The 23676-nt window shown below is 42.5% G+C and overlaps 1 protein-coding gene across 34 annotated transcripts in view; it reads left to right on the plus strand.

The window, feature by feature from the left end:
* The window catches only part of CLASP1 (cytoplasmic linker associated protein 1), a 275809-nt gene that overhangs the window by 100109 nt on the left and 152024 nt on the right, over positions 1-23676 (plus strand). For all 34 annotated transcript variants that reach the window (XM_086718350.1, XM_086718353.1, XM_086718377.1 and 31 more), the window contains exons 6-8: positions 261-336; positions 5554-5651; positions 18488-18555. In XM_086718350.1, coding sequence (XP_086574476.1) covers positions 261-336; positions 5554-5651; positions 18488-18555 — 242 coding nt within the window. The remainder of the gene's footprint in view (positions 1-260; positions 337-5553; positions 5652-18487; positions 18556-23676) is intronic.

Genomic DNA, 23676 nt, shown 5'->3' on the forward strand with positions numbered 1-23676 from the left:
GCTGGCAGCCAGATCGGGGAGAGCCCTGAGTGCCAGGGAGAAGGCGCGTCAGCGAGCAGCACGGACGGCTTTGAACTCTGTGCAGAGGAGGGCTTTGTGGTGCGCCCCAATTTTGGAACCAGGTGGGTGGAAGATTGGAAGATGGGAAGGAGGGAGAGCCTAGGTGTGAGGGGGCGATAGGGCCCTGGGGAGGGAGAGGGAGGGGGGAGCGTTTCTTCCCTTTGTTCTCACCAGCAGTAAAACACTCCTTTTGTTTTCAGCTCTGGAGCACACACTTTAACACTAAGCAAGATTGTGCCACATATATGTAACTTACTTGGAGACCCCAACAGCCAGGTGAGTATATTTTGGTGAGGAAGAAGTATACTGCTTACAGACCATCAGGATGCATTTCGGTGTCCTGTGTATACCTGGTAGGTGGGTGGGACTTCATTCCTGTTTGTAATGCTCTGATTATCGTTCCAGATACTAGCATTAGAGCCCGTTAGCATTAATAAGGTATCACTGGTGAACGTGGTGGCCCCTCTGCCCTGTTCTGTGTGTGGCTGAGGCCTCACTACCTGTGAAGTGACGTCCTCTGTGCCGGCCTCCAAGATAAGGTTGCCGGAGTCACTCCCTCTCCAGCCAAGAGGGGGTGAGCTCGGGGGAGAGCGATCAGTGCTGATTGAAGTCAGATAGGGATTGACTCTTGGGGGTAGGGGGACTAGATGGAAAGGGCCTGAGCAGTGTGTTCTGAGGGGATGGAAACTTCCCTGTATTTTGTGTGGGTGGTGACCCCTTTGGTATATGTAGCTGCAAATTCCTTGACCCCAGACAAACTCTGGATGGTGTTTTATGTAAATCTTCCATAAATTCAAAAACCAAACACCAGAGCACCACCTCGTTTGTGTAAGGGAGGGAGAAGAGCCAGCAATCTGGGCAGTCACCAGGCAGCGAGAGTCCTTTGTGTTACATTAGTTCGCTCGTACGGGCTCATCAGAAAAACACCTCAATAGATAAAGGGGCCGAAAATTGCAACAGTAGTTCACCAAAGAAATACACGTGGTAAGCAGGCCTCTCGTTTTAGGCTGTGACTGGTGATCGCTGACGTGCCCCCCAGGGAGGTCGTGCCAGCTTGTCCTCCACCTCCCACCCCACCCCTGCTCCAGCCCCTTCCCACTCTTCTGGCTTTGCCTTTTCTCACCTCCAGGCCTTCACTCCGCCACGCAGCGCTGCTTCCGTTCAGGTGCCCGGCCCCTCCTCTGGGCATGTGTGCTGACCGCTCCCCCTGCCCCCACCTGCTTTCCTCTTGCCACTCCCTCCTTTGTCCAGCTTCACTGAAAGTGTATGACACTGGAAGTGGGATTTTTGGATTTTTTTTTTTTTTTAATGTTTATTTTGAGAGAGAGAGAGAAGGCATGCAAGCAGTGGAGGGGCAGAGAGAGAGAGAGAGAGGAAGAGAGAGAGAATCCCAAGCAGGCTCCACCCCATCAGCACAGAGTTCATCTGGGGAATTGAACTCAGGAACCTGTGAGATGGTGACCCGAGCCGAAATCGAGAGTCAGTTGCTTCACACGCTGAGCCACCCAGGCGCCCCTGGGATTTTTAGACGTTTTAATTTACTGAATCATGCTTTCTGTTTCAACATTAATTTGAAAAGAAACTTAAAAAAAAAAGTTCTAAGTACCAAAATGGGTTATTTTGTCTTTTCTGTCTTTTTGGTTTTCTTTCCATTTTTGTTTCCCGTGGGGAGAAAAGTCCATCGTTGATCACTGCTATCACACGGTATCCTTTAGTCCAGCAGAAAAGCCAGCCTGGCTGGCGGAATTTCCTTGTTCCTAACTCAGGCGCTGCCCCTGGCCACTCGGGTGACGTGGAATATGCGCGCTGGGCCTCCGGGACACCCGGCCCTGGGGCAGAATGAGGTTGGCGCTCAGTGGGCAGGTTTTGGCAGTCTGCCTCAGAGCCAGATAGAGCCAGAGTGCTGAAACCACACTCAGGTGACCATCTGCAGCCTCACGTCTGCCTTGGCAATGGCCATCTGCACCCGTATGCATGCGCCCACAGACACGCACGGTCCACGTCTCCCAGAACCCTCCCGCCAGGAGACTTTAACCACCCGCTTCTCTGCACTGCCGCACTCCATCAGTCCTGCTCCTGGGGTGTGGGAGCATGCTGCAGGTGCCCGTGTTCTTGCCCTTACTTTAACCTTCACATCGGTCTTTCCTGCTGTGGGCCCCGAAGGTGGCCCGCCTCCTCTGTGTCCCAGTAAACAGTGGTCCAGTGAGGGAGGGTCATAGATCTGAAAGACCTCAGATTCCATAAAGCATTCAGCGTGGGCCTGCCAGGTAGCGTTTAATATATGGGGCTCTTGGAGTCCCAGCGGCCCCAGATGTCGGGGTTCCTTTTTTCTGGTGAGCCTGAGGGTGGGCAGAAGCCGTAGGGGACCCATTTGCTTGCGTGTACAAGTGAGCACTACGTTGTGCCTTCATCCTGAGCGAGTTACTTTTACAGAACTTGCTTCTCGTTTGGAGTACAGTACTTTGTAGTGCCAAAGAAAACGTGTGCCTCTGTATCTCTTGCATCTGGGGTGCTTCAGACCCTCAAATGCTGTCTGACCCTGTAGCTTTGTGGGCCTGAGGAATGATGGTTTCAAAGGCTTAGCATGTTGGTTTCGAACATGTAGATAGCTCCACTTCCACTAGCCATTGTGTTGTTCTGTACACACAGAGTGTAGGTCACAGACTGCTGGCTTGAAACCGAATTGCATTCTAACAGACTGGCATACGTGTCTGTGTACACGTGTCTGCACAACGTTTTAGCTTTACGTTTAGCGTTTTAGTGTTTTTTCTCCTTAAATGTTTATTTTTGAGAGAGGGAGAGGGTGCACACACGTGACTGGGGAAGAGGCAGCGAGAGAGGAAGACAGACGAGAGAGGAAGACCGAGGAGCCGAAGCAGGCTCCACACTGTCAGCACAGAGCCCGACACGGTGCCCGAACTCACAAGCCGTGCCATCACGACCTGAGCCAAAGTCGAGCGCTTAACCGACTGAGCCACCCAGGCGCCCCTAGAGTCTTGGTGTTTTTACATTTGTCGTATTTCCGACTTCCCTTGAGAGATGAGGAGATGTGACAGAGCTGCCCTCTATTCCTCCAAGGCTAGGTGATGGCAGCCTGTGTGCCCGACCCTCCATATTCCCTTCTCTGTCTGCCAGTGGGGCCCCGGCCGATGCCATTTGTTGTTCCACACCCGCCCTGCTGCGCTCGGTTATCGTGCTCCCTGCCTGGGCCATGTAAGCACTTTAGCTGGGCATCTAGCAGGCACTCAAATTTGTTGAGTGAGTTTGTTACTTCCTGTGGCCTTCAAAGCAGCCTTCAGCTCACAAAGGAGAACTTTGGGACTAAAATAGTTTATGTATTTTATGCAGGATGACTCAGCCCCTAAAAGGCCAAGCAGGTACCCAGATCTGCGTTGACTCTCAGGCTAGTATTTCCACTAAATCTGTTGATGGTCCAGACTTTCTAAGTAGGACAAGATCTTGCTTGCTCATTAAGGTGATCGGCTGTGAACAAATGCCATCGTTAGAAAGTGAGCCAAGCGATGTGCTTACTAGTGATCCTCAGGACACAGTGGCATTAACTATTTGTGTGATAACATACGTGTCTCCATATAAAACTGCTGCCTGACATCAGAAGGTGTTTCTTTTCCCAAATAAACTGATAATCTGTTTTAGTCAGCTTGGGCCGCCATAACAAAATACCATGGACCCGGTGGCCTGCACAGAAATTTATTTCTCACAGTTCTGAAGGCCGGTAGTTGGAGATCAGGGTGCCGGCGTGGTCTGGTTCTGGTGAGGGGCCTCTTCCGGGTGTGCAGACTCCTCCCCCCCCCCCCCGTGTGCTCACCTGACCTCTTTGTACACGAGTGGAGAGTGGAGCCAGCTCGTGGATGTCTTTTCTTACGAAGACACCAACGCTGTTGTGCCAGGGCCCTACTCTTAGGACTTCATTTAACTTTAATTATCCTCTTACATAGGTTCTGTCTCTAAATGCACTCATACTGAGGGTCGGGGCTTCAGCATACGGTGGTGGTGGGGGGGGACACAGACATTCGGTCCATAGCGTGAGGTTTCCCTTTTCCACCATAAAGGGAAAAGTTCTCAGTGAGGTTCCCTGTCCTGTAACACTGTTCAGGAGTAGTGTGCAGGATCGAGGACTGTACATTGTTCTTTGTGTCCCTACTTCCTTCCTCTGTCTTTTCTCTGTTATTTTGATTTTCATTGCTTGAGACCCAGTCCAAAATCATGTTGCTCCCCTGTCTAGGCCTGCTGGAGTAAGGACACATCTCCCCTCCTCCCCAACCCTCACAGGTTGGCCTTGGTTCCAGGGCACAGCATACTAAAAATTTTTTCCCCATGTTTTTATTTGCAAAATGTTCAATCTAAAGAAAAATGGTAGGGCCAGTAGTAACCTCCGTATTTACCAGTTAACGTTGGTTTTCTCTCTCTCCGTGTGCGTACACACACCCACCGCAGAAATGCACTCTTTTTTTCCTGAGCCATTTGAAAGTATCTTACACGTGTGATAGTTTGACGCTGAGATACTTCAGTGGGTATCTCTCAATAGCAAGGGTATTTTGTCGTGCAACTGCCTGCTGTTTTCTCATTCAAGAAATTTCAACATTGCTACAATGATCATGTTTGACAGACAGACAGTCCACATTCAAATTTCCCTGTTTCTGTTTGTTTTCAATCTGTTCTGTTTCTTAAGCCTCGCTTATTGCTGCTTTCTGAGTTCATGTTTGTGTTTGGCCAGCCACTCACCTGCTCTTCCTGAAGCACGTGCCCTGCATCTCTGCTCTCATACCTTTGCACACAGGCTGTACCTTGTTTGGAGCCTGTCTCATTCCGTCTTTACCTGGTAAAACGCTGGTCCCCAAGCACATTTTAAGTGGTCCCTTCCTCTTCCAGGAAATGTTTCTTGGTATCTTCTGTGTGCTTGCTCCCTTCCCTAAACTGTGGGAGCTCTTTGTACTCTTACATAATGTTCACAGTATCGTCCTCCGTATTAAATATAGAATTTATGGGCTCCCCCCGACCCCCCAGCCCCTGTCTCCTTGCAGGACTGTTAGCTTCTTGAATACAGGGCTCTGTGTAGACTTTACTACCCATTTTGGTTGCTCACTAAGTATTTATTTTATTGAGTTAAATCTAGAATGCTTTTTACATGGTATTTTGTTTTTGTATAATTCACTTATTTGTAGTGTTTTCTGTTTGGGGAGGATGGTCTGAAAATTCTGGTTTCCTGACATCATCTGAAAGAATTGAAAGAACGAAGGGATGTGGACTTCACATGTCTACCGGGATGGGACCTGAATTTACTCACTGGAATTGTACAGCGACGTCAGCCTGTCAAACATGGCTCTGTCTAGTCAAATGTCTATAAGGGATTGTATCACAGTCACCTTGGTAGATCGGTGATACACTCGGGGTGGTGTATAGTCTGTTGTGTCCCAGCAGCGAGTGCTGTGGATTGACACAGAGCAGCTGTAAGATCTCTTCTTTTACATCTAGGTTCGAGATGCAGCAATAAACAGCTTAGTGGAAATTTACAGACATGTAGGAGAACGTGTGAGGGCAGATCTCAGTAAAAAAGGATTACCACAGTCCCGGTGAGTTCAGACTTTTTTCCTTTCTTCTGCTCGTCTTCCCCTATTCTTTTTTTCAGTTAACGTCTTGGTTTGCACTACTTAATTTGTTGTAATTTTATGCAAAGAATATATGGTTGGAGGATTGGTGGTTGGGGATCTTGTCCAGATCCTGTGTCCTGGCCCCTCCCATTCTACTTCTTCAAAAGGAGGATTATCACCCAGACACCTAGCCATGTTTCATGCTGCGTGTTGATTTTAGAAGTATATTTAAAATTGAGTGGTGTTGAAAAATTCACCATTCTTGTGGTTCCTGTAGCTTCTATATCTTGTATGCACAAAGCACCTCATGTACTAGGTGCTTAAAATATATTTGTTTGAATTAACGAAGCCTTTCCAGAATGAGTCTGGATAGAAATAGAGAAGTAATTCTTTGAAATGGTAGTATTCTGTCAATCTCAGTACATCGAGACCAATGCAAGGAGCTCAGCGTCTCATCAGGTCCAAGACAGCCTGAGTCCACAGATGTCTCTGTTGTAGTCAAAATTGTAAAAAATAATGAACAACTGGATATCCATAATTTTAAGTGTGATGGACAAACCTTCAACCTTTTGGTGCCCCGTTACTTTAAGTAAGAGAGTAATGCGTGAGTCCTGGGAAGCTGGATGTGGCCTCAGCTTATGGAGTAGCTTATCCGAGCTGTCACTGCGTCCCTGGAGATACCAAAAACCCAGAAACCTGAAGTGACTTGGGAGAGTACACAGAAGCCCTGTCTCCTGACTCCCCTTTTAATTTTCTGTACCCTGTTTCACAAGAGGTTAGAGAGTCTTGGGAGTCCAAATATGGAATGGGACTTTGAAATATATAGGAGTCCTTTGTCTTGATGTCCCTTGATTGGATGTGATGGAAGTGGACCTTTTACCCTAAAGTAGGAGTTCCATGAGCAGTCAAGTGGGGCTCTACTCTGTTGTCGTGAGTCCTGTCTGACCCCAGGTTGCTCACCATGGCACCTGAGCTGCGTGCAAGATAATTAGGTGGGGATAAAACTATTTTCATGTTTTTGTATAACATGTCAGCTGTGAGAATAGACTTTTTTGTTACTGTGTTTTATGAACCTCAACTTTCTGGTCTTTGCGTATATGGGAGAACACTTAGGAGAAAGACGAACCCAAAGATTAAAGCACTGCACAGTGTTCCAGGGAAAATTGGAGGGCCCGGGTGAGCAGGGAGAGCAGGGCTGGAGGGAGAGGGCTTCTTACTGAAGCCCTGACGTCAGCATCACCGTTGGGAGACAGGCTGTGAGCACTGAAGCCCTTCCCTGCTCTCCAGGGATGGCTTCACCAGGCTATGTAGCTTGCGGTGGCCCCGGGCCACGAGCACGCCATCTCACCCAGTGGGACTTCCTGCATCCTGTCTGAAGGCTGCTCCTGGGTCCGGGAGGTGACAAGGGAACACAGAGCTCTCGAGAGGCGAAGGTGCGAAGGAGACTACTGTCCTTGGGGAGGCCTTCTCGCAAGGCTGGCTTTGGGCTGGCAGCTGGCAGCTACGATCTGGGGGGCTTCCCACCATTCCCAAAGAGTGGGTCACTGTGCCCCAGCAGTGGGTGTTATGCCGAACACCTGCTTTCCTTCTGGGTGTCCGGCATTTTGGTAAGTGCTACGCAGGGGGTGTCTGCGTGACCAGCCCGGCAGAGAGCGGGGAGACAGCACGGCACACACGTCGTCACAGCTCGCTGCTGGGGCATTCAGCACATCTTCTGTGACTCCCCTCCACTGGGAGGGGCTCTAGGAAGCTTGTGCCTGGTTTCCTCCAGACCTCACCCCACGTACCTTCTCCCGTTGCTGGTTTCTCAGAGAGTCCTTAAGTATGGTAGTGATTGCTCTGAGTGTGACTGTGTGCCGAGTCCTGAGTCCTTCCAATCCGTCATTAAACCTGGGGCTGGTCTTGGCGACCCCAACACAGAGAGCGATTTAGGTAAGGTTCTAGGGGCATTTAATGCCAGCCAGAGCTGGGGCTAGAACCTTTTTGTCCAGACTCCCAGTACTGGTGTTTTTCCACTACCACCCTCCTTTTTTTTTTTTTTTTTTTTTTTTTAATATTGAAAAGCTACAGAAGAGCTTGGGCCTCCGAATGAGAATGAGGTTTTCCGATATTTCATGTGACCTAAATTCCTACAAATTGTAGACCACACGGAGAGGGCAGTCCTAGGGAAACGGGCCCACATCCTTCACGGCTGTCGTCGTAAAACTGGTGGACACAGTGCCTGGAGAGGGAGGCTGTTGGTGCTTCAACGGCATCATTCCGGTGAAAGAAGCCAAAACTTCATGTTTCTTTGTATTGATTACAAGACCTTTCACTAGCACTGTGATGGTCCGAGGCCCTGCCTGCCACCTTTATTTCGATTTTGCCGGTGATACGTACAAATGGAATGAAATTCTGCTCTTTAAAGAATCCTCTGGTTGTTCAGAAAATTCATTGTCTGCTATATGTGGCTCCAAGTGGCTGACGGGAGGACTTGAACGTTCTAGACTTCTGGTACATCGTTTACATACACCTATTTTGCTGTTATGTGAGCATCGTTGATTTTCAGCCTAGCAAGATGCCACAGGACTAATAAAATATTGTGGGATGTGCACAGTGCTTTCTGACACTTGGATTTAATCCTGAAATAGAAATGCTGTACTCTTAAGAGTTTGTCCATTGAGTAAGTGTTGTATTTGAGAAAATTAATTCGATCTCTAAGAAATATATGATGAAACAGATGCCTTCACATCAGCTGAGTGACTTAAACGATAAGAGCCATAATGTGCTTTGAGGTGCGGTTTCTTTTTCCATTTCACAGCTGGGCAGACGCTTGGCCTTTTGTCAGCTTCACGTTGGGGGGACTGGACCTTCGCTTTTGGGTCACGTATTCAGTTATTATTTGGGTCTCGTTATCTATCTGGTGGCTAAAATCACATGGAACCAGATAATGTGGAGATAGTCAACAACATCTGCACATTAGAAGGTCTCAGCATAGTTGAGTTTGGTCAGTATAGCATTTTACAGTCTTACACACACTGTCTTCGCAGTTCGTGCACATGGTGTGGTCGGAAAGTAATGTGATGAATTTCTGCCTGACTTTGTAAGATGCCACGTTGTCGTGCAGTATTTGTGAGACGTGTGGCACACCTGTAGTTCCTTGTGGCTTACTTTCCTAGACACAGGCTTTTAGCCCACTTTGACATTCACTGTCACCCCATGGCACATTCCAGAAAATATCTTTATCCACCATGACAGATTTTAGTTCATGAAGGTTATGGTGTTAAATTGCTTCTGAGACCGTCATTTGGGAACCAGACTCCTCAAACAGTAGCTGCTTTAAACCTGAAGGTCCTTTAATTCATAGATGTAGCTGTGGCCTGGTCCTCTGCTGCATTTGTTAGCGCTGGCCTTGCCCACCTATAGTTTTGCATGGCTCTGTCAGTGTATTTGTTGTGCTACCTCAACTTAAAAAATTTATGAACATCCACTAGTCATTACTAACAGTTGTGTCGCTAAGGGAAGAATTGAAACTTATTTTTGTGTTGCTTGTGTAAGCTTTAGCGGTATAGAGAGGGCCCAAGGCAAAAGCAGGGGAGAAATGTGTTCTGTGATGTTCCTTCATTTTTAACTTTTATCTTATATGCGAGGCATTTACACAGAGTTGACTCAATTTATAAGATACACGGAAGAAAGGCAGTCCCTTACCCTTCTGCCATCTCCCCCCAGAGGCAAACACTGGGTGCTGACTGCCCTGTCTCTGTGATTGTAAATACCGTGCGCGTGTTGTCCTATGTGGTTTCTGTCGCTGTAAGAATTGTACTTTGCATGACGGAGGATGAATTTCAGCTCCTCCTGACCATGCCAAGCCACTTGACATCTCCTTGTCCACCAGTTGTAGCTATGTTTTACTTGTGGTTATGACAGCATTTTGTTTATATTATGACCGTGTGTGCTATTTACAGCCCACTGTACCCGGGGAACTGATGGCTTTACCCTTTTTTTCTGCACAACCTTTTGTTTTCCCTGGGTTAATGATGGTCTTACTTTCATTTGAGTAGTTGTCTCCATGCTTACCGTGTGCTAGTACCGTCTACACACTGCCCTTGAACCTGCTCCAGTCTGGACTGGCTGCCCTCACCATCTCTTCCTTTATCGTCCTGACGTCTCTCTCTCGTCATCATTCTGGGGCTTCACTTCCGTCTTCTCTGCCGGTGCACCTGTTTCTCAAAGACCACATCTTCTCTTTCCTGGTATTCTCTCTCACTTGAGTTGTACATATTCTTCAGTAGCTGTCCGAGAAGAGACATGGAGAAGGAAAACTTTTTGACTTTGAGGTGTCTTTGTTCTATCTTGATATTAATAGTGTGCTGTGGTTTAGAACTCCAGATTGGAAGGCTTTTTCCAGAATGTTAAAGCCAGTGCCCCATTGTGTCCACCTTTCAGTGTTTCTACTGAGAACGCCAAAGTCCTTCTGATTCTTCATCCTATGTAGATAACTTTGGTTCTCTTTGCACCCAGAGTTTGTCTGAAACTTTATGTCAATGGGGTTTTTACGAGCCTATACTCATTTTTTTGTGCAGTGCGCTTGGAGGGCCTTTCAGTCTGGGCAGGGACTTGGACCAGTCCTCTGATTTCATTTTTTCCTCCCATTTCTGTCTTGATAATTTTGCTCCACCTTCTGGGAGATTTTCTCAAATTTATCTTCCAACCATTCCATTATTGGATATTTGATTTAAAATTTTTTCCTTTTTTGTTATAATTGTACGTTCCCTTTTTATAGCGTTGTTTCGGGTTTTCTAAAATAAGAGCCTTCTTGAAATATTCTTATACCATAACTTTCGTATTTTTCATAATTTACCATTTCCCCTTTAGAGTGAACAGTTCAGTTTTTACTGTATTTAGAAAGTTACGTAGCCATCACTGCTATCAAGTTTTAGAACATTTGAAAAGAATCCCTGTTTCCATTAGCAGTCACTCTCCATTGCTTCCTTCCACCCAGACTGGCAACCACTCGTCTATTTTTTATTCCTATGGATTTGCCTGTCTTGAGATTTGCAGATAAAATCACACAAAGTGTAACTTTTCCGACTGCCTTCTTTCACTTACCACGGTGTGTTCAGAGTTCAGTCACACTGTAGCATGAGTCATTCCCTCGTATCGCTGAATACGATTTCACTGTGTGTCCTTATCCATTCCTCTGTTGTTTATCCATTCCTCTGTTGATGGGCACTCGTTTCCACCTTTTGGCTATCGTGAATAATGCTGCTATGAAAATGGATGTGCAGATAGCTCCTACGTTCCCTGCGTCCGGTTCTTTTGGTTAGATTTTAGAAGTGGACTTGCTGGATCGTATCCTGTTAGGTTTAGGTTTTTGAGAAACCGCCATACCGTTTTCCAGAGGTGGTGTACCATTTTGCATTCCTACCAGCAGTGCCAAAGGTGGTGGTTTTTGTGTTTTTGTGTTGTTTTATTTTTGATAATAGCCATCCCAAGGCGTATCTCATTGTGGTTTTTAGAAATTTTCTTTACCTTTCTTGAAGATCACTTGACCGTTAATGTAAGGATTTCTTTTTGTAATTTCGTTGATCTGTATGTCTGTCCTCCTCGTACCTCACTGTACCAGCTTTGTAGTAAATTTTGAAATCCAAGTTTGTTCTTCTCAAGATTGTTTTGGTTATTCTGGGTGCCTTGCAGGTCCACATGAATTTTAGGATGTACTTGTCAATTTCTGGGAGAAGGGCAGCTAGGAATTTGGTAGAAACTGAATTCACATTGAGTTTGGGGAATACTGCCCAGAGATCAAGAGTCGCATGCTCTTCCAGCTGAGCCAGCCGGACACCCCTAGGTGTTATAATCCAGTCTCTTTACTTGGTTATAGGCCTGTTCAGATTTTGTCTCCTTTTGAGTCCCTTTTGGTAGTTTGTGACTGTCTAGGAATTTGTCCACGTAAGGTTATCTAATTTTTAACACACAGTTCATGGGCTTTTTTTTTTTTTTTGTAAGGATAGTTGTACTGTGCCTTCCTTTATCTTTTAAGTTTAGTAATCTGTGTCTTTTTTTTTTTTTTCTGATCAGATTAAAGATTTGTCAAATTTGTTTTTTTTTTTCCAAAGAACTAAGTTTTGACTTCTTGATTGTTATTGTTTTTCTTTTTCCTATTTCATATATTTCTGCTTTAATCTTTATTTTTTCCTTCCTTTTGCCTGGTTTGAGTTCCCAGTTTTTTAAGATAGAAAGTTAGGTTATTGATTTAATATCTTCTTTAAAAAATTTTTTTTAAGGTTTATTTATTTTTGAGAGAGACACACACACATAGAGTGTGAGTGGGGGAGGGGCACAGAGAGAGGGAGACAACAGAACCTGAAGCGGGCTCCAGGCTCTGAGCCATTAGCACAGAGCCTGATATGGGGCTCGAACTCAGGAACTGTGAGATCCCGACCTGAGCCAAAGTTGGACGCTTAACTGACTGAGCCACCCAGGCACTCCTAATATCTTCTGTTTTAATGTAGGCAATTACACCTGTAAATTTCTTTGTAAGTACTACTAAAGCTGCATACCGTGTTGTGTATATTGTGTTCATTTTTATTTGTGTTGGAGTATTTTTTAATTTGCCGTTTGCTTTTATCTTTGACATCTTTGTTATTAAGTGTTTTGTTAGTATTTTAAGTGCTATTTAACTGTTATTTAAGTGCTGTTGTGTTATTTGTGTTTTATTAAATTTTTACATTATTTGTGATTTTCTCATTTTTGTCATTGATTTCTAATTTTATCATAACTGCGGTTATAGATCATAATTTCTATGTTCTGTGATTTCATTTCTTTGAATTTTGTTTTAGGCTTGTTTTATGTTCTGGCATGTGATCTTCCCTGGAGAATGTTCCATGTGCACTTGAGAAGTATCTGTATTTTGTTAATTATTGAAATGTGTGATATTGAAGTCTCCAATTAATACCGCTAAATTATTTATTTCTCTCTTCAGTTCTGTCACCTTTTGCTTCATATATTTTGGGGCTCTGTTCTTAGGTACATAAAATTACTATATCTTCATGATATGTTGACCCTTTTGTCATTGTAAAATGTCCTTGTCACTGGTAGCAATTTTCGTCTTAAAGTCTATGCTGTCTGATAATAGTATAGCCACTCCAGACCTCTTTTGAGCACTGTTTGCATGGAGTATGTTTTTCTGTCCTATTATTTTCTGTCTCTGTCTTTGTATCTAACCTGAATCTCTCGTAGGTAGCATATAGTTGAGTGTTATTTATTCAGTCTGGTCATCTTTGCCTTTTCAATGGAGTGTTTAATTCATTCATATTTAATGTAGTATCAATGAGATAGATTTTATTTCTGCTATTTTGCTGTTTGTGTTTTGTATGTCATGACTCCTTTGTTTCTTCTCTGTTACTCCCTTATTTTATGTGAAAAATATTTTTTTGTGTACCATTTTAATTTTCTTGTTTCTTTTACTATTTTTTGGAATTATTTTCTTAGTGTTTGCTCTGGGGATTTCAGTTGACATCTTAATTTATAGAAGCTCAGTTAGAATTATTACCCTTAATTAATTTCAGTATTAAAAACTTTACTTTTCTGTAGATCTGTTTTCTCCCTTCCTTTCTTCTGTCGTGTTTATTTATATGTCTTTATATATTACAGCTCACCAACACACACAGTTTTATAATTATGGCTTTATGTAGTTTCCCGTTAAGTTATGTAGGAGAAGAGAAGAGTTAAAAAAAAAAAATTATATATATATATATTTATACCGTCTGTTATGTTTACCTAAGTTTTATGTTTACCTTTGTAGTTATTTTTACTGGTGTTTTTTATATCTTCATGTGGATTTGGGCTAATGTATGGTCTCCTTTCATTTCAGTCTGAAGGATTCCTCTGTTTTTTTTGTTGATCTAGGAATGTCTCAAATTCTTCATTTTCCCCTACCCAGAGCCTAAAATTCGTTCATGTAAAGACTGAAATATCATTGGTCCGGAGAGGTTTCTCTGCTTCATTTTTGAAGGATAATTTTGTTGGATACACAATTCTTGGTTGAGATTTTTAGGTTTGTTGTTGTTTTTGTTGTTGTTTTTTAATGTGTGTATGTATTTTCAAATTATTGAGGTATACTTGGTTCAGATTTAAAATTTTAAGACTTTGAAATCACTGCCACTTGATCTCCACTGTTTTTTTTTTTTCCTTTTTTTTAATGAGAAATTATTTATTTATTTTATTGAGGATTCGTTGTACACAAAGAGTGCCTTCCCTGTTGTTGCTTTCAAGATTTTGTCTTTTCTTCCAGCAGTTTGTTTCTCATGTGTGTTGGTTAGGATCTCTTTAAGTTTATTCTATTTGGAGTTTGTTGAGCTTCTTGAATATGTAGGTTAAAATTTTATATAAAATGTGAGAAGTTTTTGGCCATTATTTCTCCATATATTCTGTCCTTTTTTCTTTCTTCTGGTATTTCATTATATGTTTTGTTGGTATGTATATATGTATATATGTTGGTACGTTATAAGAACATGAACTCTTAGGCTCTGGTTTGTTTGTTTGTGCCCTGTTCCTTTTCTTTTGTTTCTCAGACAGAATATTGTCAACTGACTCCTCTTCAAGGTTGCAGCTTTTTTCTTCTCTCAACTCAAATTTGTTGTTGAGCCCTTTTGTGAATTTTTTTTTTTTTAAGATTTTGTTTTTTTAAAGTAATCTCTATGCCCAACGTGAGGCTCAAACCCACAACCCAGAGATCAGGATTTGCATGCTCTATCAACCAGTCCAGTCAGGCACCCCATCTAGTGAATTTTTTATTTCAGTTTTATACTTTTCATTTGTAGAATCTCTATAGGATTCTTATGTTTTCTGTCTCTTCAGTGATATTCTCTATTTGGTGAGACGTTCTTATACGTACCTTCAGTTCTTTAGAAATAATCTCCTTTACTTATTTTCAACATACTTATAATAGTTGATTTCAAATATTCATCTAATAAGTTCAGTCTCTGGGCTTTCTTTAAGGATAGTTTCTGATGACTGATTTTTGTGTTTTTTTTCTCTGTATGGGCCATATTTTCTTGCTTCTTTACATGTATAAATTTTTTGTTGAAACAAGTCATTTAAAATAATATATTGTGCACCTTTGGACATCACAGTCTGTTTTTCTGTGCAGATTTGTTGTTCTTGGTGTTTGTTCCTCCCTGCTTGTTTAGTAATTTTCCTGAACTAATTCCATAAAGTCTATATTTTTTTCTTATGTGTATGGCTACTGAAGTCTCTACTTGGTTAGCATAGTGTCCAGCTAATGATTTGATAGACATTTCCTTGGATGCCTTAAACCAACCAGTCAGCCTCGCAGCCTTTGCTGAAGTGCTGTCTGTGTATGTTGGGGAATGTTTTCCGTGTTCTGGTGGGCAGTTTATGCATCTCTGCCTTCCCCTTTTCTGTCTGCTTGTGCAGAGCATCAAGGTCAGCCAGCGATGAGACATTAGTGTGTTCTCAGGTCTTTTCTTAGACTTTCCTACAGTCTTGCACCTATGCATAGTCTTTCAGATTCCCTGGAATGTGTCAGATTTTTTTCAAAGTCCCCTGTGGACATCTCATTCTCCATTTTTCTTTGTAAGTTTTTTGGTCGGTGTCTTTGTCCCAGTTGTCATCATCTTAGGCAGCTGCCATGTTAAGCAGTTGTTGCTGATTCTTTTTGATCTTGGCTTCAGGCGTAAGAGTCTCTCCTACTGAATGTGCTGTGAATCATGTAAAATAAAACCCTGCGAATGGGGATTCTAGGATGTGCCAGACAGGTCAAATCATTACAGTTCTCTTGGAATGGGGATTTTTATGGTGCTCCAGACTTGCTCAGCTCTTCCCAGTGGCTTCGAGGCTGCTGGTTTTCAAACTATTATGATTGTGAGGCTGTTGATTTTCAGCTGGTGAGTTGGTGATGGAAATAAGACACAGCAAAACAGTGAAAAGCTTGCTGTCCTTACCAAGATTGAGCAGTTTTTCTTGAAGAGGGCTCCTTGGACTGTAGCAAACCTTTGTTTAATTTCCAGAGCTTTGAAAAACTTGATTTTGACATATTTTGCGAATGTTTGCTTTGCTCTTTGGAGGAGCAGATTTTCTGTCATTTTGAAGGTCTCCTTTCCTGTTTGCTTTTATAATCGCACTATTTTCTTTATCTCTTTGGGAGTATTAATGATATATTTTAAAAACTTCTCATTCTTCTTTTTTCCTCTGAATTGGGATTCTGGGGTATACGTTTGTTCATCTTGGGACTCCCTTTTTCACTTTAGAAGCTTTGCTCACGCATCTTTGAATTGGTTTGTCTGCTCACATTTAAGAGTAGTAGACTAAAAAGTCACTTAGCTCTGAGTGTATGACTGGAGCTTGTTGACTGTGAGCTTACTAGTGCTTTTAGGAAATTATTTTAAATTTATATTATAGGTTATTCTAGGAAGGAATAACTAGATCTCACACTAAAAAAAAAAGCAATGCCAGTTCGGATTGAGGAGTTGGATATAAATTTTGAGTTCAGAAAAACCAGGAAGAAATGGTACCAGTTATTTGTGAGAATAGTAAAGAAATTTAATTCAGATTTGAGATCCAGAGATTTCACAGACAAAAATGAAAAACACTTGGTGGCTTCAGAGGGTAATCGTTACTTTGACACATCATTCAGTGTCTCTGAATGTATAAAACTCACCCTTTTTGGCTTGTGCAAATTCGCTGGTCCCAGGGAGGCGTTGTGTATTGCTGTGTTCAGAGCTAGCAGACGAAAGCCATTCCTAAGGAATGCTCTGTTGGGGTTAGACTGTCCTGAAGCCAGGTTACTGATCTCTTGAGGTGGTAGCCTTCTTAGGAGCCGCCGTATAGGCATCGCTGAGTAGAGAATGAGGTGCAGCTACTAAGATGGGTGTGGGTAGAGGAAAAGGCATGCCTTCCCGAGGGATTTCTGCATGAATGTGCAGGTACCGAAAAGGCAGCAATCATTTTAGCCCTCTCATCCCTAGTTGTTTGGGCCTGCTAGTTGGAGGTAATGTGGCCCCAGTGAGTGGACATTATCCCAGATGGAGCGTCTACAGTCTTGTTCTCATTTGCCATTGACAAGGTGACTACTCTACCAGGAACGGATGAAATACTTGCCCCTCGCAGTAATTTTAGGACCAGCGAGGCTAGAGGTATACCTTGTCCCTATCTTGCAAACTTGCAGGCATGCTCACGTCAGAGGGTGTAGTTGTGACACAATAAAGCGGTAAGTTGGTCAGGGCATGCCCTGGCAACCTGTGTAGTGATATTATTTATGCGCTTTTTTATGCCACTGGAGATCTTTGGTGCTCATAAAAGGGAAGGTGATGGAAACATCATAGGAAATTGATTCTAAGACATTTTTCCAGATCTTTAGTAGCCTCTGGATTTGAAAGTGAGTTTTACTCATATCTGGTCCTCAGGTGACACAAGTTTTTTGTAATTCAGTGGTGCCAACTTTGATTAATGGTAGTGGCTGCCTGGAGCAGGTCGGGGAAGGATTTTGAGGCTACATCTGGGCTTAGATGGAAAGATGGGCCAAGAAGATTGATCTCTGCCCTGGTGTGGGAAGGGGGAGAGGCAGTGTGTCAGGCCCCTTTATCCCCTCCATTTTACCTCTCTTTGCTGATGCGTAGTTTTGGCTCCCCTGTGACTTAGAATGTAACATCCTAAGTAGGAAAGAATGAAGTAGAAGCTGTGGAAATTAGGGACTTTACACACCTCAGCGTCTGGCCAGCTCAGTACTAGACTCGGTGAATGAACTCTGAAGGAACGGAGGCCAGAATGTGTGCAGTTTCTGTAGCGAGGGCAGGAACAGTCTTCACGCCGTGATGTAACTCTCCTGCATGACGTACAGAATACCAAAAGTACATGGTTCCCATCCCTGTCCTGAAGAAGAGTCCATTCTAGTTGCGAAGAAAAGACAAATATGTTTGAAATGATTAGAGCTTGTATGAAAGAATGGTTTGTAAGCAAGTGCTAAAATTTCTCGCCGGGTCCCTGGAATGGGTGGTGTAGGTTTGAACGCAAAAATATATTGCTTTCGAATCTCTGCCTTTACGCTTATTCCAGTGTATCTGTTTGGGCTTGGGAAAGCCTAGTTTTTTCTTGACTTTTTCTACCAGGCGAGATTAGCACCCATCTACCCCACCCCATTTTCCTCTCATTATTGGTGTCACTAGGATGGAATATTTTGACTGGTTAAGGGATTTTGTTTCAATTAAAGTGTCAAGGTGAAAATGATCCATTAATAGAAAACGTCATGTAGATTTTTTTCAATTAAAGATTACCTAGTCACTGTTTGTTTCTGGAGAAATTACTTAAGCATTTCTGAATTAAGCGTAAGTCACAGAAAAGCCTTTATATTGTAATGTTGGTGCATTTGAACAATAACAGTCTGTGCCTAGAAATAGGAGAAATACAGGCTTTTCATAATGTATACACTTTGTGTCGAGTAGTCAGTTTAATGCAGTGTCTGAGATCACGGGCTCTGGATTCTTACTCTCCGGGCTAGCATCTCTACCCTGTGTTACCCTAAGCAAGTTACTGGGTCTTGATTTCTTCATCTGTAAAATGGGGATGATAATCTCATACATGGCTGTGGTAAGGATTAAACAAGATTTTTCAGAGAGAGCCCTAAGTCAGTGCTTGGTCTGTAAGTGCTTGATTATTATTGGATGTTATTAATGTAGTTACTGTTTTTGTTATTAAGTGGGTTTATATCATTGACTTTTTTTTGGACTGTGATTCAGTTTCACATTAGTGTTTTAATATAATTGACTGTGAACAGTGATTGTTAACAGTCTTTACATATATGTGTGCTTTTTTTCATACAGGTTGAATGTAATTTTTACAAAATTTGATGAAGTCCAAAAATCTGGAAACATGATCCAATCAGCAAACGGTGAGTAGAAAAAGCAGTTGTTCTATTTTTGCCTTTTCAGTTTTCGGTCCGAAATGCTCGTGCTATTTCTGAACAGCTGAATTTGATACCTTGAGAACAGTTTCTAGGTCTGAAGACTTAACCTCCATTGACCCTCCCCCTTTCCCAGGCCAGAAGCTATGAGGTTGTTGGCTTTCTTTTGTAGCTCGCACTGAATTCGGGAACTAATCCTGTTGGCTTTACTGTTACAAGCACATTTGGACTCCCTGGGCCTCTGCCGCAGTTGTTGCCCTTCTCCTGCTACCGAGCTGTCGTGCTCTTTTCCCTGTGCTCTCACGGTAGACACGCAACCACTGTCCTTGCTGTTACTGTCTCCCGGCGCCCCCGGGCTGTTTTCCATACAGCCATCAGAGGGATCCTTCTGTTTTTATTATTTTTTTAATTTTTGAAATTTAAGTAGGCTCCATGCCCATCATAAGGCTCGAACTCACGACCCTGAGACGGAGTCACACGCTCAGCTAGCTGAGCCAGCCAGGCGCCCCCAGAGTAATCCTTTTAGAATGTAACTCTCCTGGTGTTAATCCCCTGTTCAGAATCCTCCAGAGGTTTTCCATCACACAGAGACTGCAGTTCGGTGGCTCACCATGGCCCACCAGGCCCTGACACGATCTGACGCTGGCTACCATTCTGATATCATGAGATGTTCTTCTCCAAGGTTCTCTTGGCTCTACTTCCATTGGCCTCCTTACTAATTTTGAACATTCCACGCTTCTCCTGCTTCAGGGCCTCTGTGCTTACAGTTCTTTCTGCTTGAAACATTTGTCCCCTGGGTGTCCCCGTGGTTCTCTTTCTCATTCCATCCAGATCTCGGCTGCAGACACACTCCATTACCGAGGTCAGCCAGTATAGCATATCCAGTGTTCTAAGGGTACTCTGTGCCTTCATCCTGTTTAATGTTCCTTCTTACTGCGTATCACTGCAAAATGTTTGTTCACGAGGGCAAGGACTTTGTATTATTCCTTTCTTTACCTTTAGTGCCTCAAAAGGTCCCTGGCATGTGGTATAGGTGTGCAATAAATATTGTGGAATAAATAAACAAAATAACTTAGACTTGAATTGTGACTTACTGTTTCTGGTACCTTTATTCCTTTCACTATACCTTGTGAGGATGTTTGAGGACAAATGGATATGTCTTGTGATTCCAGAAGGGGAAGAAAAGACAAGCGAATCACTGTATGAGTGAAGTCCTCATAAAGCAGTTGCCAACAAGGACTTTTTCTAACTCTCAGATAGCTCATTGCATCATGGTGATTTCAGGGCTCTTAGATCACCACATAGCTTTCACGTTTTGAATATCTTGAGGTTGTAAAAAAGAGTTTGTCACTTTCAGGAAAGTTCCTCCTAGTACATAAAGGCAGAGCAGAAACAGGATCCAGGTCTTTTGACCTCTGCTCAACTGTGTATCTACCATATCAGTAGGGAATTTGTCATTGGATAGTATGTTTCTTATAAAATGCTTAAAGACCTCTAAACATACTTTCATTAATCCCTCTTAACTTCTCTTTCGTATGTTTGTAAAAACATAATATTAAGAGGGGAAAAAGAATATTTACTATTATTATGCTATCACCAACAAATCAGTTTTCATTTATTTCATATTCACTTGTAGTTCATTTTCTGTAACTATATAATTTGTATGTAATTTTATTATGGCATAATTTCTGTACATTGCCCCCTACTTTAAAAAAAAAAAAAAAAAAAGAACTTATTTATTTATTTATTTTGAGAGAGGGAAGGGCAGAGAGAGAGAGAGGGAGAGAATCCCAAGCAGGCCCAGCACTGTCAGTGCAGAGCCTGACATGGGGCTCCATCTCAATGAAACGCAAAATCATGACTGAGCCGAAATCAAGAGTCAGATGTGTAACCAGCTGAACCACTCAGGCACCCCTATTCATTTTTCTTTTAAAGTTTACTTATTTGAGAGAGAGAAAGAGCGCATGTGCACAAGCAGGAGAGGGGCAGAGAGAGAATCCCAAACACTCTCAACCCTGTCAGTGCCAAGCTCAGTGTGGGGCTCGATCCCATGAACCGTGAGATCGTGACCTGAGCTGAAATCAAGAGTTGGATGCTTAACTGACTGAGGCCCCCAGGTGCCCCTGAAGATTTTCTTTTTGAGTAATCTCTCGTCAACATGGGGCTTGAACTTAAAATCCCAAGATCAAGAGTTGCCTGACCTCCCAACTGAGCCAGCCAGATGTCCCATCCCCTGCTTTTGTATATACTTTTATATGTGCTTTACAATGTATCTGTGGTGGAGCTAGGACCAGGACTCTGGCCATCCAGTGATGAGTGGCACTGCTGGTGTGGCCAGGCAGGGCAGCCCAGCCAGTTGCAAGACACAGGCTCCCAAGTGTGTGTGTGTGTGTGCGCGTGCACGTAGTTGGTGTGTTTTCCCAGTTTAAAACTTGTTGGTACCAAGATAGAAAGTACCAGGTAAAGAGGTAAGGGCGGTGGCTGAAAAGTGAGTTTGTGCTTTATAGCCTCTGTTATAAATTATAGCTATGAAACAGAATCCCATTATGCTGCTGGCACAGGGAGAAGGACCACACCCATGTTGGAGGCTTGTCTGGGAAAGTGTGTGTATACTGAGTTTTAATGAACATGACACACAGGATTTAATCGTCAAGAATACTAAAATCCTGTGGTATTGGGTGCATCATAGCAACATTTTATTCTAAACGTCCACATGTAAATATTGCCCCTGCATGTCCCTATATGTATGTATATGTGGTAAAGCGGTAAGGACTGAGAATGAAAACAGTACTTTTAGGCATTTGTGTTAAAAATAATAGATGGTAAGGAAATTTTAATTCAAAACTTCCTGAAGGCCTTAAAATTTCAGCTTTCTTCTGAATATATGTAGTATTATTTTTTAATTGTTAGGGCCAAAACAGAATAAGGCATATATATAAAGATTTTAGAATTCTTAACCCAGAGAAGTTTAGTCTCTTTACTGTAACTTTGAGAGACTTAGGAAAGATGTTCAGTAGCTGTCAAAAGCAAACCACTTAATTTCTTTCTTTTCTTGAGTCATTGAACATCCTGATAGCATAGAGAAACCATAGTCAGAACATAATAAAACCCATCCCCCCTTCTAATTTTTGGGTTTTTTTGCCCATTGATTCCCAGTGGAACCAGTTTTTTAGTTGCTCTGGACATCAGACCATTGACTGCTCTGCTTACTGCTTTCTCCAGTTTGCTCCTTATATAGGTAGACTCTGACTTTTCTGAACTCTTCTATTTGTTCTTAGAATTTTTGTAGATTCCTTGGCATTTTCTGCATAAACAAATCATCTGCAAATAGGAATAGTTTTATCTCTTTGAGATCTGTATACTTTTTCTTTTTCTTGCCTTATTGCATTGGCTAGAATTTCTTCCACTACATTAAGTACAAGTGGTGAGAGTAGACATCCTTACATTGTTCCCAGTCTTAGGTCCTTCACAACTAAGCATGATGTTAGTTGTAGTTGTTTTTGTAGATATTCTTGAGCAAGATGAGGCAGTTCTCATCTATTCCTATTTAAGTTTTTATCACAAGCAGGTGTTGGATTATTTTTGGAGGGGAAATCATCAGCTTATTTTAAATATTGAGATATAATGGGGGTGCCTGGGTAGCTCAGTTGGTTAAGCGTCCGACTTTCGCTCAGGTCATGATCTCACACTCTTGGGTTTGAGCCCCACCGCAGGATCTGTGCTGACAGCTCAGAGCCTGGAGTCTGCTTCAGACTCTGTGTCTCCCTCTCTCTCTGTCCCTCCCCGGCTCATGCTTTATCTTTCTCTTTAAAATAAACAAACATTTTTTAAAACGTAATAAATACTGAGATATAATCTATAGACAAAAATTTACTTTTTTAAAGTGTATAATTCTGTGTTGTTTTGTATATTTACGAAACTGTGCAGTTATCTAATTCCATAGTATTTTTATCACCTCCAAGGAGACCTATGATCGTTAGCACTCCCTGTTTTCTTCTCCCAGTCCCTGACAGCCTGCTTTCTGTCTCTAGGGAGTTGCTTATTCAGGACATTTTATATAAGTGCAGTCATAGATTTTATGGCTTTTTGTATATGACTTCTTTCACTTAGCATAATGTTTTCAGGGTTTATCCGTGGAGTAGCATGTATCTGTATTTCATTCCTTTTTATGGCTGAATAATATTTCACTGCTGTATAGATACGACCTTATGTTATCCATTCATCAGTTGATGGACATTTGGGTTGTTTCCACTTTTTGACTATTGTGAGGAATGCTACTGTGAATAATTTGTCTGAATGTTGTTATGTGGAGATGTTTTATGTGGGAATTGAAATTCCTTTGCTGTGGAATTGCTGGGTCATGTGGTAACTCTGTGTTTAACTTTTTGCCTAACTGGCACATAATTTTCTAAGTGTGTACCATTTACATTCCCACCAACAACATAATAAGAGTTGTAATTTATTCACATTTAAGTCAATACTTGTTATTGTCTGTCTCTTTGATTATAGTCATCCTAGTGGGTATGAAGTGTCATTGTGGTTTTGATTTGCATTTCCCTAATGACTAACAGTGTTGAGTGTTTTTTCATGTGCTCATTTGTAGATCTTCTATAGAAAAATCTCTGTTGAAGTCTTTTGCCCTCCCTTTTTTTCTCTTTAGTGTTGTTTGTGTTTTTATTTTCTTTGATTGAAAGTATCATTCAACACAATGTCACATTAGTTTTGGATCCACAACATAGTGATTCAACAACTCTATAGGTTATGCTGTGCTCACCACAGGTGTAACCACCATATGTCATCATACAGTGCTTTTGCAGTTAATACTGTATTCCTTATGCTATACCTTTCATCCATGAGACTTACGCATTCCATAACTGGAAGCCTGTGCCTTCCATTCCCCTTCACCCATTTTGGCTGTTTTTCTACCCTTCTCCCCTTGGCAACCATCAGTTTATTCTCTATTTATGGCTTTGTTTCTGCTTCTTGTCTCTTTATTTGTTCATTCATTTGTGTTTTAGATTCCACATGTAAGTAAGATATGATATTTGTCTTTTTCTGTCCGGCTTGTTTCACTTAGCATAGTACCGTTGGTGTCCATCCATGTTGTTA

This window comes from Puma concolor, chromosome C1 (assembly GCF_028749965.1).
Source record: "Puma concolor isolate L17-30 chromosome C1, mPumCon1.1.hap2, whole genome shotgun sequence".
In the NCBI taxonomy this organism is placed as follows: domain Eukaryota; kingdom Metazoa; phylum Chordata; class Mammalia; order Carnivora; family Felidae; genus Puma; species Puma concolor.